The sequence below is a fragment of the Pangasianodon hypophthalmus genome, chromosome 19 (assembly GCF_027358585.1).
Source record: "Pangasianodon hypophthalmus isolate fPanHyp1 chromosome 19, fPanHyp1.pri, whole genome shotgun sequence".
Lineage (NCBI taxonomy): Eukaryota > Metazoa > Chordata > Actinopteri > Siluriformes > Pangasiidae > Pangasianodon > Pangasianodon hypophthalmus.
Window position 1 is genome coordinate 10,288,781 of NC_069728.1, and position 13,993 is coordinate 10,302,773.

At 38.8% G+C, this 13,993-nt stretch overlaps 1 protein-coding gene across 2 annotated transcripts; it reads right to left on the reverse strand.

Moving 5' to 3' along the window:
* Positions 1 to 2,412: 2,412 nt before the first annotated feature.
* On the reverse strand, positions 2,413 to 8,832 carry serpinb1 (serpin peptidase inhibitor, clade B (ovalbumin), member 1). 2 transcript variants are annotated; one of them, XM_026944645.3, is made up of 7 exons: positions 8,680 to 8,832; positions 7,727 to 7,913; positions 6,893 to 7,030; positions 3,804 to 3,921; positions 3,538 to 3,680; positions 3,263 to 3,430; positions 2,413 to 2,900 (listed from the first exon to the last, which is right to left on the reverse strand). In XM_026944645.3, the coding sequence occupies exons 2-7, from the start codon at positions 7,892 to 7,894 to the stop codon at positions 2,493 to 2,495; spliced, it is 1,143 nt and encodes a 380-aa protein (XP_026800446.1). In that variant the 5' UTR covers positions 7,895 to 7,913; positions 8,680 to 8,832; the 3' UTR covers positions 2,413 to 2,492. The 2 variants fall into 2 exon arrangements, with proteins under 2 accessions (XP_026800446.1, XP_026800447.2); XM_026944646.3 differs by having other exon boundaries at positions 8,684 to 8,791.
* Between the last annotated feature and the right edge of the window lie 5,161 nt (positions 8,833 to 13,993).

Below are 13,993 nucleotides of genomic sequence, written 5' to 3' on the forward strand. Positions count from 1 at the left end.
GAGTCTAAATATATCATTTCATTACCACACACTAATTGTGGGAAAAAAACCTAATTGGAGCTTTGAGCTCTATGGCAGTTATGCACAGCCTCATGACATTTGTGGAGCTTCAATTTCAGAAAACTTGCATTGACACTAGGTGAAAACCAGTCCCCATGCATCTATCATAGACATGTAGCATTTTTTTCATTTGATATGAACACAATTAATATCCACATTTCACTAATACAAAAGCAATGCTAACATGGATTATTCTTAATTTTAATTCTTAATACCTCTACTTAAGTCATAAATCCAAATTTGGCTGTTGGTTTTTGCTTAGAAAATATCTTAAAAAATGAAAATTTAATTAAGTATGTAAAAAACAAAGAAATGATGTGCATAATATGAATTTTTCTGTTTTATATATATATACACTGTTTAGCAGCTAGATCAGCTAGATCAAACCAAACCAGGAATTATGTGTAAGCTGTACTTAGCTAATAAATAGTATAGTTATACCCTCTATAAATATTTAGCACAGGAATCACATTATTGAGTACAGTAATTTAGAAAGAATTGTGCTCATTCTCTGTATAGCCATCTTTCACTAACAAATCTGCTGACAAGAATTTGGCACATGCACGAAAGTTAATGTATAATAAGTAGTCTTTACTTAAGTCTCTACTTTGCAGGAGCCACATAGGGTTTATTTCTAGGTTTATTTCTTGACTACTATCTTCAGGAAGAGCTATTTTCAGATACAATAAGATAAAGCCCAGTTCTCAAACTAGGTGTTGAGCCCAGGCCACTCATAGGACATGCACCTGTGCCTATAATGAATTTTTTAGTTCTTCACACATCCACTGACATGTGCTTCTGATGTTCAGGTACATTTCAGACACAGAGATGTGTTTCGTTGTTTTGACATGGTCTGAGCTGTCAAGTGTATAGTACACCATTACATGATGCTGGCTGGCCAAGAACCAGTTCAGTGCTGTAGAGACGAGACTTGGCAAGGGTTGTGTCGCACCCTTGTGGAGAACATTAAGATTACATCTGTTGTAAGGCTTGTATCCTAAAACAATCCATACTACAGCCAAAAAAAAAGAAATAAGATATACCCTGGGCAAGGCCATAGTATGGGTAAAATGGCCTGCAAAACACAGTATGAGTAACAACATTATGAATTAACATAGTATGTGGAACTCCGAAGCATAGCAGGCCACATTCACAGGGACATTTTAGTAGCCTATCAACAAAGCACCTCTTACCATAGCTTTTCACGGAAATAATGAGTCAACTGACAAAAAGCACCAGAGCACAACATGAAAATGACATCCCATTATCCATTAGACAAGCCCAAGTACAAATGCCAATAAGTCAAAGACAAGTCCATGTCAATACAGAAAAACTCTGGTCACATGACCAGACTCAAGTCCAGGACTGGACTCGAAGCCTACAGCCCTATGTAGTACACACAGCATAAGTAACTCTACAAATCCACACAGTATGAGGAAAAACACTGAATCAGCTTAATAGAAATAACACTGCAACTGCATAGTATGAACAGCACTATCAGTCAGCTCAGTTCGAGTAACAGCACTACATAAAACCAGCACAGGAATACTATAAATCAGCACTGTATTAGTAGAAAAATTCTGAATCAGCAGTTTGGATAAGAAACACCAGCAAGTGGCTTAGTGTAAAATTAGTGCAGAATGACTGATCACAATACATTAGCACAGCATGACATGATGTGTCAGTATTCTGCATCTATATTTGGGGTCATAAGTTTACATATGCCTTACAGAATCTGCAAAATGTTAATAATTAAAGAAATAAGAGGGATCATAAAAAATTGCATTTTGTTTTTTATTTAGTACTGCCCTGAATAAACTACTTCACATAACAGATGTTTATATATAGTCCACAAGACACAGTAATAATTGAATTTACACAAATGAACCAGTTCAAAAGTTTATATACGCTTGATTCTTAATACTGTGTTGTTACCTGGATGATCAATGACTGTTTTTATGTTTTGTGATAGTTGTGCATGAGCCCCTTCTTTGTCCTGCCCACTGTTCTTCAGAAAAATCCTCCAGATCCTGCACATTCTTTGCTCTTCCAGCATCTTCTGCATATTTGACCCCTTTGAAACACTGGCTATAAATCCATCTTTTCACACTGAGGACAACAGGTGCAACCATTCACTTTTTACAATTACAAAAGGTGCAACCATTCACTGATGCTCAAGAAGGCAACACACTATATTAAGAGCAAGGGGATGTAAACGTTTGGACACTATAAATTGTTATTCTGTTTCTTCTGTGTTCTTCTGTTTTTGTAATGAGTGAATATAGTCACTATATAAAGGCAATGCACATTATCCAGAGCAACCTCTCTGAATGTTAAAGCACACTTAACACATTTTTTGTGCATATCATCAATTTTTATTGATAAACACTTTCAAACAAGCATTATTTTTCATGGTATTGTACAACATATCTCTACTGCGGACCTCTGAACCTCCCGAAGAATAGGATGCTTTTCGTGGGGTTGTGTCTGATGAAGAATAGGAAGGGGTGGTCTGCCATGAAGTGCTCCTCTCGTGCCATGCATAATGCAACCATTACAACCGTGGCTGCTGCTGCCTCTGTGCCTTCCTCATTAACCTCCACAAAAGCTTTGTGGGCCACCGATGACACAAAAAGGCCTCCTTCACTGCTCATGCCTGTCAGATCTGCAGCACTGGGCTGGAACAAAGAGCTCATGCCCATCTTATTCAGTATATCCTTCAAAGAGTACTGCTCTTCCAGCTTGAATTTTGGAAGATGGACAACGATATCAGTCCACCTGTCCATCTTCTCTTGATTTGTCCACTCAAGCAGTTTGTCCACCGTTAGTTCACTCTCCAGCTGTTAAGAAACAAACACACACTGTCAGGTGCTGGTGAGACTATGGTGGTATAATTTTGGTATAAGATTAATTTGCTGTCCTAAAAATCAGACAAAAGAGCTAGTTTGAAAGTACAGATAAGTCATAAAATGGAATACCAAAATGCTTGAGCAGGTCAGACAGCAATTAGCAGATAGCTGGCTTCCTGACTGGCAGCAGCCAGCATACGATCCAGTGAGTGTTTAAGGGATCGTGCATGCTAATAGGCAGTTTGAATTTCTAGTAGATGTACAGTGGCCTTTTATAAACAGATTTTGTTTATCTGGAGATCATTATAATTTAGAATGAAAAAAGACAAAGTCTTGTGGAATTTTGTGCTGACCTTCTGAAGGGGGTCTGAGCCATCCTCAGACTCCTGAGGCAAAAGCACCACCATGCTGAGTTCCTCCTCTACATATGGTAAATCCAGCACCTGCAGCCTGTACTCATCAATGTAGTTGAAGAGGAATTTCTTTGTCTGGTGCATCATCTGCACTGGTTTTGTCTCATTCTAATAAACATACACAAACAGTAATGAGCAATACATATACTATACAGAGAACCTGTATTATGAAGACTGAAGTACTATAATGTGAATGTGTATTGTGTTACTTCCACCTGATTTATCTTAAAGGGCATCTCTTTAGTGTTTTCAGTATCAAACACATGCTTCCATTTTCCCTTGAAATAAATAGCATTCACCAAGGCAAGTCGGGTCATTGCTGTGACCATCCCTGGCTGCAGAACATCTTTGATTTTATCTAAAACCAAAATCAATGACAACATTTAAGACCTGAACATGGTCTTAAGCACAGCTGTTGTATTATGTGTTTTTGTTGTAGATTTTGAGAATATTTATGTGTCTGAACGGATTTGGTTCTTACTCTCAGTCTTCTCTTCCACCCAGTGGTTGATGAGCTTCCGTGACTCTTCTGCTGATCCAATGAAGTCTACTGCCTGCATGTCAGCTTGATACAGCTTCTGAGTGGAGTCCACATATTCCTGCAACAAAAGGCACAACACACTCAGGACACACATTTCCCCTGCACACCTGAGTAAAATCTCTCCCTTTTCAGATTTTCTCTGGATATTATTATACAAAAATGCATTTTAGTTTAGATGTTGACCTTGTATAATCTGCAGAAGTAGATGGGGATCGGCCACTATTCAGTAGCCTCTGCAAGAAGGCCAGCACTTTGGGTATGAGAGTGAACAAGGCCTCCATACTATGGGATCTATCACTCATCTCCTGGAGTCCTGTGACACAGTCATTCAGTTGTCCACTGGTCCAGGGGCAAATCCCACAGGGATTCCACAGGGCCGGGGGGTGCAACTACTCATGGCCCCAAAAGCAGAGCTCAGAAATTGAAACACAGAATTCTGTGTAACATGGGCAGAATCAGCAAGGGAGTTGAAAACACATACAATAGGCTGTCGTGAGATAGTGCATCTTTTCTCTTAAGGCTCTGCTAGGCAGAAAGCAATGAATCTACTTGGCATCAGCAAAGAGGCCCACCTGGCTGAAATTTTTCACCAGTCTCCTGGGCATAGGCATTGCTTCTGTAGAGCCTCCACTGCCCCATTGTGCTGATCTAGTAGGTAAGTTGCTCTGGTGTTTGAACAGATCAGGATGTGACTCCAGGATCAGAACCAGTAAAAACAACCTGAGGATCCACTGGGCCACCCTCAATTCTAACAGGGTAATAACAGAAGGGGTGGAGGGTGGGGCTGTGACATTCATGAACCAATTAATTCCTCCCAGATGTAGAATAAGACAGAAACTGTTGTCCTTTTTCTGAACAAGAAAATGCATTGAGTAGAACCCTTTGTTCTGAATGGTGAGGTCAATGTTTTGGATCATGCCTCTGTCCAAGAGAGAATGAGCTTGGGTCAGAGTGGCAACTTTTTGGGGTCTCAAACTGGTGAGGCTTTGAGCCCCAAGAAGGTTGAGGTCAATGGCAGAACTGAAGTTTGCATCCCTGCAACATGATCATGAGGATCCACTGATCTAGTTGCTGCTCAATGGGCAGTTTTTTTTTTTTCAGCTGTAAGGCATCCTTCTGGCAGCCCCTGCCCTTTACCGGGCACTGTGAAATACTTTCAAGATGGGGGTTGGGGGTTGCCACTTAGGGCCTGATCTACGAGGTAGACCAGAGAGACCCTGGTACCCTAGCTCTGGTATTGGTTAGGGTATTGTGTGATTCCCTATCCTTATGGCTCTGACAAGACTTGTGGACTTTCAGAGGATGTTGGAACATTGATTTGGGCCTCGGTAACCCATTGGTGCCATGTGGCTAGTCTATTTTATTCTATTGACTCTGGAATTCCAAAGCCTGAATTCTCCTCTCTAGGGTTTCTTTGCCCACAGGCCCAAAGAGTGGCCCAGGCACACAAGGCAGACTTCATATATTTGTTTACATGCCTCTGGAAGTATGGATTGTACCAGCTACACTTTATACCATGCATAAACCAGACTGTCAGAGAGCTTTCCCAACTCCCTGGTTATGTTCCCAGCTTTCAGAAGTGAAAGCTTCATTCAACTACATTGTGGAGGGACTGATTCACTAATGCTAGCCAAAGAATTATCTGTGCATGTCAGATGCATCATAAGCTTTCATCAGCAAGGCTTTAGAATGTCTGCACTCAGCAACCTCAGGCTGATCTTTTCGGTGCCCAGCCTATTAGCCTAGGCTTCAACCACATAGGCTCATGTGAAGCTGATGGCCACTGAAACCTGCCACATAGCTGTTCATGAAAGTGTCTTCAGGATGCGGCTACAGACATAATGTCCTTGTGCTTCTCAGTTGAGCACCAAGACAGGGGGCTGGACCTTAAGCTGTCAGGAGGGCCCTTCTGAAAGGGATAAACCACACTACATGGCTTCAACCCTAAAATGAGTGATTTTACCCGAGCTATGTTTGATGTCAAGCCATCTATAGTTACTCTGGTTTTGTTTTGCATGTCAGCCAACACCAGGCATGAACGTTTGTGGTTAGCAGCCTACTTAGGTTGACACTGAGGAAGATGGAACATAGCTGATGGCCGTCCTCAGGGTCCAGGAGATTTGGGCACTGACTGCATGAGTATAAGTGGATGGTGGTTCTAGCTGAATGTAATCATTAGCTAGAGGTACACAAGCCAAGGGTGACGAGCGAGTGATTTCTGAGTCAGTACACCAATGTTTTAGCTGGGGAAGAGTGGACGGAGGTAAACACATGCTCCAGCTCTGAGAGGGCTGACAGTATTGGTGCGGCAGACTCCGTTATGTTAGCATGGCAACAGTGCCCACTCTGAGCTAGCAGGAGAAACAAAAAATGAGCCATTTTTCTTTTTTTCAAAAATCAAAAATTCACAGATAAAAATTTTAAATGCAATTTGTGTTTCTTTTCCTTCTTTTAAATCAAAAATAAAATTGTAAAAAAAACTAAAACTGAAAAAGGGTCTGTTTTTCTGAAACCACTGTCGCTGATAGGGCTGTACAAACCAAAAGTATGACCAACCTACTCAGCACAAACGCATGTGTGACTCATTGGTGATTTAGTGCGAATAAGTTTACATGCTTGACCTTCTAGGAATTATATCTACATGCACTAGCGGATAAGAAGAAGATACACATATTGTATTTTCACAAACTTGCAATGTGGATAGCTGCTTGCAACGTCAGTCAAATGGCACTAGGTGTTTTCTGGCTAGGTAAAGTGAAAATAATACCTATCAGACTCTCTAATGGGAGCTAGAAATCTGGCTTGGAAGATTACCTAAATAGAGATAGTGGAAACCATTTTGGGTTGCTGAACAATGTAGCATTGCATATTTTTTGTCACCTCACAGTATGATAAGAATTGGTGTTACAGTCATGAACCTCTACGACCTAATTTGTCCTTTACTGACAGATCAAAGATCCTAATCAGATTTTTGTAACAAAACAAAACAAAACAAAACCAAAATTAAGGAACAATTTTGGAAGTCTTACAGATAGGAAATTGAAAGTCTTCTCTCCATAAAGCCTGTTGGCCAGTCGGAGGATGTAGGAGGCTTTTGGGCTGTTAATTGCAGAGTTGAGGGTCCTGAAATGGGTGTGAACATCAGGGATCGAACTGAGGGACAAAACCTGCAATAAACAACAGAACCATAAACCATAGTTCCGCTATGTGTCACAATTTCTTCATACTCTTTAAATACACATCAGCCATTAATAAAAAAAAAGGTGCAGAAATTACAATGCTATGATAAGGTGCTTAAATATTATATTCGAAATGTTTAACATCCCTCAAGAAAAAGTAGTACTAAATGAAAGACACAGTTTGAGTAGCATGACATGGTGCACTGAGTGTCTGAACAGGTGTGGTCTAATTACTCTCACTGTGAAACACCCTGGATATGACAATCCAGGAGTCTAAAGTTCATTGTCAGGCTATAAACTTTATGTATATGGGTTTGCACAGTTTTATGGCTGTCTATTATATAATTCATCAACCGTTATCACAATACTGAGCATAGTAACTGTGATATCCCAGAGAGCTTGTGTACACTTTATTATACTGGCCGATCTCAGATACACTGGATGGGCATTTTAATGGGTGTTTGAAAAATCACACCATTCACATGATCCAACAAACAAACATCATTTTGTGATTTGAGCAAGAATAACAATCTTTTATCATCACATAAAAGGTTCACCATTGTGACTTATTTATCACAAGGCATTTCAAAATCACATTATGTAGCAGTATAGTCACGATTTTGACATTTTGTGCACACATTCCAGCCCTGGTTTTGTGTATGTGTTTAAGATAAACTCTCATACCTTAGCCATTTCCTCAGCAGTAGTTCCTCGGGCTCCTAAGTAGACCATACTGAGTGCAGCGCTGATGCTCAGCGGGGAAAAGAACAGGTTTCCACCAGGGCTATCAGCAGTTATGGCCCGATACAGGTCTAGGGCGAAGGCACTGTTCGCACGGCTCAAACTCTCCATCTTTGATGTATTGATGAATCTAATTCAAAACACATAGAGTTATGTGAACTGTGCGATGTGGCACAAAGTCCATCTATATGTTGGTTTAAAATCACAAAACTTAATTTAAGAAAAAAGATTTTACTACTACTACTATTATTATTATTATTATTATTATTACTGTTGTTGTTATTATTATTATTATTATTACTATTATTATTATTATTGAATCAGAGTCACTGAACAGTTTTGTGACATAATTTAATTTGGTGAGAAATTAAACTTTGTGAGGAGATCTGTCTCTTTAAAGAGGACAGGAAAGCTCATTTGAAGCATAACCCATGTAACAGAACCCATGTTCTGAGGATCCTCTGTAAAATGACTGTTTTTATCTCAATCAGAAAAGTGCACTGTACATTAAGCATACTGATACTGAATAAACATGTTAAAAAAAGGAAAAAAGAAAAAAGATTTTTGCGAAAACGGATGTCAGAGCTGTGTATCCCGCTGCAATGCTTTCACTTCTTTTATTCAGCTTAATCCTAACGTATGGCAGCATTCCTGTCTCGCGCTTACAGGAACAAAAACAACAGGCAGGTTACAGTTTACAAAACACTTTCCGCCTATTAAGCCTACAGCATACACTCAGTCTTTGCTTCTGTAAGGTGAACGCGGAAGTGAAAGGAATAATAGACATTACAGCTACAAATCTTGTCACAGAGCAGTGCAACTCCTAGAAATGTCAGCTCTGCACTAATTCAGTGTAACCTAGAAATCTCAGGAGATGTGGATTGTGTAATACTCACATACAGTATGGAAGCTCTGGGAGAAGAGTGAGAATGCAGCAGTGGCAAGGCTGTTTTAAAGCAGTGTTTTAAAGCAGTGTGGTAAACGCCCATGAGTAGGGTTAGGTAAGCCAGACAGAGGAGGCTCCACATGACTTCCTGAGGGAGGAGCACCAGTGGCGGGGAAATTCAGTAAAGAAGAAAATGAACTGCTAAAGTGCACTATGTTTCTGTATGTTTACTCATCCAAAGAAAAACATTAATAGGAAAATGTATGGCTTTTTATTATTAGCTTGCACAATAGGTTATTACCAAATTTAAACATGTAACAGAGAAATAAAATTATTTACAATTTTTTAAAAATATAATTATTTATTTATTTCTTTTATTTATTTATTTTGTTTAAATCTTCAGATGCCCAGTTTGGGTGAACCTGTTCCCACTATACCTTTCTCCCACTCTTGGCTGAAAAGAGTAGAAGAAGATGGCATCTTCAGCTTTTGTGTCCCATTCGCCCTAAGGTTCAATGTGTTTTGCTTTTCTGCTCACCACGGTTGTAAAGAGTGGTTATTTGAATAACAGTATCCTTCCTATCAGCTGGACCCAGTCTGGCTATTATCCTCGACCCTGTGTCATCAGCAAAGCATTACCGCTTGAAGAACTGTGGCTCACTTTTTTTTTTTTTGCACCATTCTCTGTAAAATCAAGAGACTGTTGTGATCCCTGGAGATCAGCAGTTTTTGAAATACCGAACCTGTCTGTCTGGCAAAAACAACCATACCATGGTGATAGTCACTGAGATGACATATTTTCTTCATTCTGATTTTTGATGTGAAAATTAAATGAAGCTCTTGATCTGAATCTGATTTTATGCATTGTGCTGCTGCTGCTGCTGCTGCGTGATTGGCATTTTCTTTTTCAAATTTAAAAAATAATCTGTTACAACTGTGGTGACATTTACATGCAGCCTAATAATCTGTTAATAATCCAACTGATACCTCAATAGTAAGAGAAAATTATCCTTTAACCGGTAACCCTTTTCAATATAATTGAGTATAGAGTGAATTGATTGAGGCCACTCACTTTCCACATAGCCTGGTTAGGGTTGCAGTGGATCTAAAGCCTATCTCATGAACCTATGCCAGGCTGGAACACACCTTGGATGGGACACCAGCCTATCACAGGTCACCATACACACACACAGACACACACAAACCCCTAGAGGCAATTTATTTTAGCCAATACACCACCTAACATGCACAGAAACTCTACATAGACTGAAACTCAAGCTCAGGATTGAACCCGGGACCCTGGAGCTGTGAAGCTTGAATGCTAGCCACTGTGCCACTGAAACATCACTCTGTGCAGGAGCATAACTTTGCCTCAGATTACTTGTATAAATGAAGATTGTCTACAGAGTGTCCAGTTTAGGATACGCTGTATATAATCTGTTCGTTTGGATTCTGCAGTCAGAATGAATTCATTCAGATTGGTGAAAATCTTTATATGTAAATACAGCTAGTGAAATATTTCTTTAGAGACATATAAAGTATTATATAAAGAAGAAGAAATGCAGAAGAGCAGGTGTTGCCTGGCTCATGTGTACCTTATGGGTTTGGTTATTGTTAGGGATGGTTGAAACTACATAGTTTCTTTTTCTTCAGGTATAAAAACCAACAATAAACCAGCACTCATACTATTAAAAGTAATATCGTGTACAGAAAAAGAGTAGACTAAAGTGGTGATAACAAATATTTGAAATTCTTTGCCTATTGATCAGACACTTCAAGTGATATTCTGCTATTCATTGACCACTGTTTCTTATCTTATCACTGTGTATCTGGATAGTGCTTTCTATCTAAAAAGCTTCTGTAAGAGATCTCTGTTTCACTAAAGAAACACCCATTGGACTCTACTTGTGTGTGTATCTATCTGGGTGTGTTCTCTTTTTCTGCCAGTGTGACTGATGACCTGCGTTGCTTAAGATTATGCATTGTACTCTGTTGCAATTTTGCCCTTGTCTTGACTTGTGTTTTTATTATTTCCAGAGCAACACATGTAGTGGGTGAGTTGCTTAAAATTTTCCTTAAAATATTACAAATGCTGGTTAAAGGAACTATTTTATGTCAATATGTTTGTGTAAGAATCAATTCCCACGTAAACAAATTAAGAAATGTCAGCATTAACAGTTTAAGCAGATAGGGTTGGTCAATGCCTACTCACTACAACTCTCTGTTCAGACTTCATCAACAGTGATTAGTAGACCTGCATAACCGGATTGACGTTTTTCTTACTTACCTGCACACACTTCATGGAACAATGACTCAATATAGCAAAATGACATTGAATGAATGCTTATTTATTTAGGCATGTTGATTCAGTGTTGAGAGGCCTGTGATGAACTGGAATCCCATTCAGAGTACATTCCTCCGTCGTGCCCAGCGTTCCCAGAATAGGCTCCAGATCCACCGCGGCCCTGACCTGGATAAAGTTGTTACTGGAGATAAATGAATGATTCATAGTTGAGTCACAAGCAGGGACGCTTTGAAAGCAAAATCGAATGTTAAAATGTTCATTCACCTCTTGCAGCCTGATCACATAAAATCAATGATTCATGATCAACTATTTTTGTTACATTGTTTAGTTGACAAATTGTTGAAAGAGGTGTAAAGCCATCAGTCCTGATTTAATCTGTATGGGAATACCTTAACCCTCTTTGTGAGCAAAGTTCACCAGAAGCATTACAGCATAAGGATGAACTTGGTGAGCAAGGTTTTAATCAGTTTTGATGGAAACACAAGCATTTTAAATGTAATAACAGATTCTTCAGCGCAGCAACAAATATTACCTCACCGTGTACAGTACTGACATGATTTATGAGCAAAACATGTACAGATCAAACCACATTAGAAATTAGATGACTTATATATGTAATTAGCTGATTAGTGATAATGATTTCTGCTTATTTGTATCAATCACTTGTTATACAAACAGTAAAATATTAGCTAAACATTTAAATGCTCATTTTTTTTCATTAATGTTATCTGCTAAACCCATAAAACCAAGGAACATTATGTGTGTTCTCATACTATTATTTTTAGCTTATTTGTTTCCCAGCTCTCGATGGGGCTCTAAGAAGCTGCTTAGTTTGCTTATGCCCTGGTGAGTTTTACAAAATGATACAAAAACTGACATTCATGGTGAATGTGATGCATATAACTGACGTATATGTCTTTGCTTTTATATTGATTTGCTGAAAAAGGATTCTGAATTAATGTTTACATTAACTAATTTCTTATCAGATTTGCAACCACTGTTTTTATAATGAAATCATGCAAACAATACACAATAGAATTTGTTCAGCCCTAGCACATCCATGATTTGAGAGGATGGGCTAGTTAAAGGAAAAATCCACTCTGAACAATGTGCATAAAAGCATTTATAATCAATATGTACTGTATCATCAGTTGCTCAAAAAAATTATTTTATGATTATATTCTGTATTGGCTTGGTTTAAACTTCTTTCACTGTCTAACAGTTTACTACATTACACACAATGTTGTTTGAGTGTACACTGATAGTGCTGCGAGCGTGAATTCATATCTATATACTCTATCTCATATTCTGAGTCCAGTGCTTGCTGTCTCCACTATTCAACATTGGATTTCTCATTAATAGGACAATGAACATTCTTGAAAAGCATACAATCTTGTTTTTAGGAGCTACAGAGAAACCTGAGTGTTATTCCTTATGTTTGAGATTATTGAAAGTAATTATCCTAGTAAACGCCATTATAACTACACTAGCAATGCTCTGCTGTGACAATAGCATGGCAGACAACCTCTAACTGCTCACAGGAATAACAATAGTGTCATATAATGGAGGCGAAGACGGATGCAGTTGCAGGTAAAGCAGCTTTAATGAGAAACAGTCAACCAAATACAAAATGATATGCAGGTTCAAGGTCAAAAACATTCAAGGGTCAGGCGATCAGCAAACAGACAAAACTAGGCAGGGCAAAGGAAAACAACAGTAAAAAGAATATGTCAAAACCAGAGAATCAAATACAAAATAACAGCTTGGTATTGTCTGGTGTACAAGGACAAAACTGAGCGAATACTTTGCAATGTGTTTGGGAAAGAGAGTCTCTTTTAAAGAGTCCTGTGTGAGTGTGTGCGTTTGAGTGCAGACATGACAACTCAATCAGAAGTTGGGTGACTGTGAGCGAGGGAGCGTGTGTGTGGTCTGGGGAGTGTAGTCCGAAGTGGCCATGTTTGTAGGCTGTGGTGTCTGCTGGGAAATGGAGTTCATGGCTCGCTGTGATATAACAAATAAAAATAAAAATACAGCACAAACTAGCAAATTAGCACCAGAATAACTAAGCATCAGAAAGTTCAATATAAATATAGTTATTGTTTTAGGATGGACATTTTCTTTAATACAGTCCACTGTTTCTTGAAAAGCTGACCTGGAAGACTCGAGCTCTCAAGCTTCTGTTTTGAAATTGCAGTTCTCACAGCTGTTAACCTGAAGAATAGCTGTGCATGTGCAGAAAAGTCATGTACATAAGACATCAGGGACATTCAGAAATCGAGGCCAAAGCTGTTGGCACCCACTCAGACAAACCCCTAATTAGAGTGCCATGCTGGAAAGGGACATGCTTTGAATGAGTGTACCAGAGGTTCATATAACAGAAGAGAGTTGACTTAATAAACACGTAATTAACCGTTTAAGCAACTTCAGATTCCGTTCAGTGGCACCACGTTTTCAAGCTCTTATAAAGTGACTTTACAGGCACAGTACCACTGTCAGACTGCTGTATCTGTGCTGAGGGTGTGATTATTGCAAACAGTGTTTGTTACAAATTTACAATCCAAGCAATTTTAATTCTAAATAAATGCATTGCAGTTGAACTGACTGACTAATGGAGGGTGATAAATTCGTTTGTTATAATGCTATCAAAATTATAGTTTAATAAACATATCTTTTAAACAATGTATCCCTACCATAACAGTAACATAGTAATAGAATGACAAGTGTTGTCTAAACAACATCCTGCATGATATGGTATGGCAGATCGAGAATAAGTTACTATATTAACACAATTTGTTCTCACATACAGGTTTGACTATACAGTATGCATAAATGGACCTATTACAATGATTTCCATGTCTGTGTAGATTATTATTATATTATCTATAACTTTATATACTTAATATACTTTCATCTCATTGAAAGGCAGTTCAGAGCTGTGCTTTTTTTTCCGATGGTTTCTCTGGTTTTGAATGATGTTGCTTTATCCTCTGTCACGTGGATCTGTATCATGTCGCGTGTA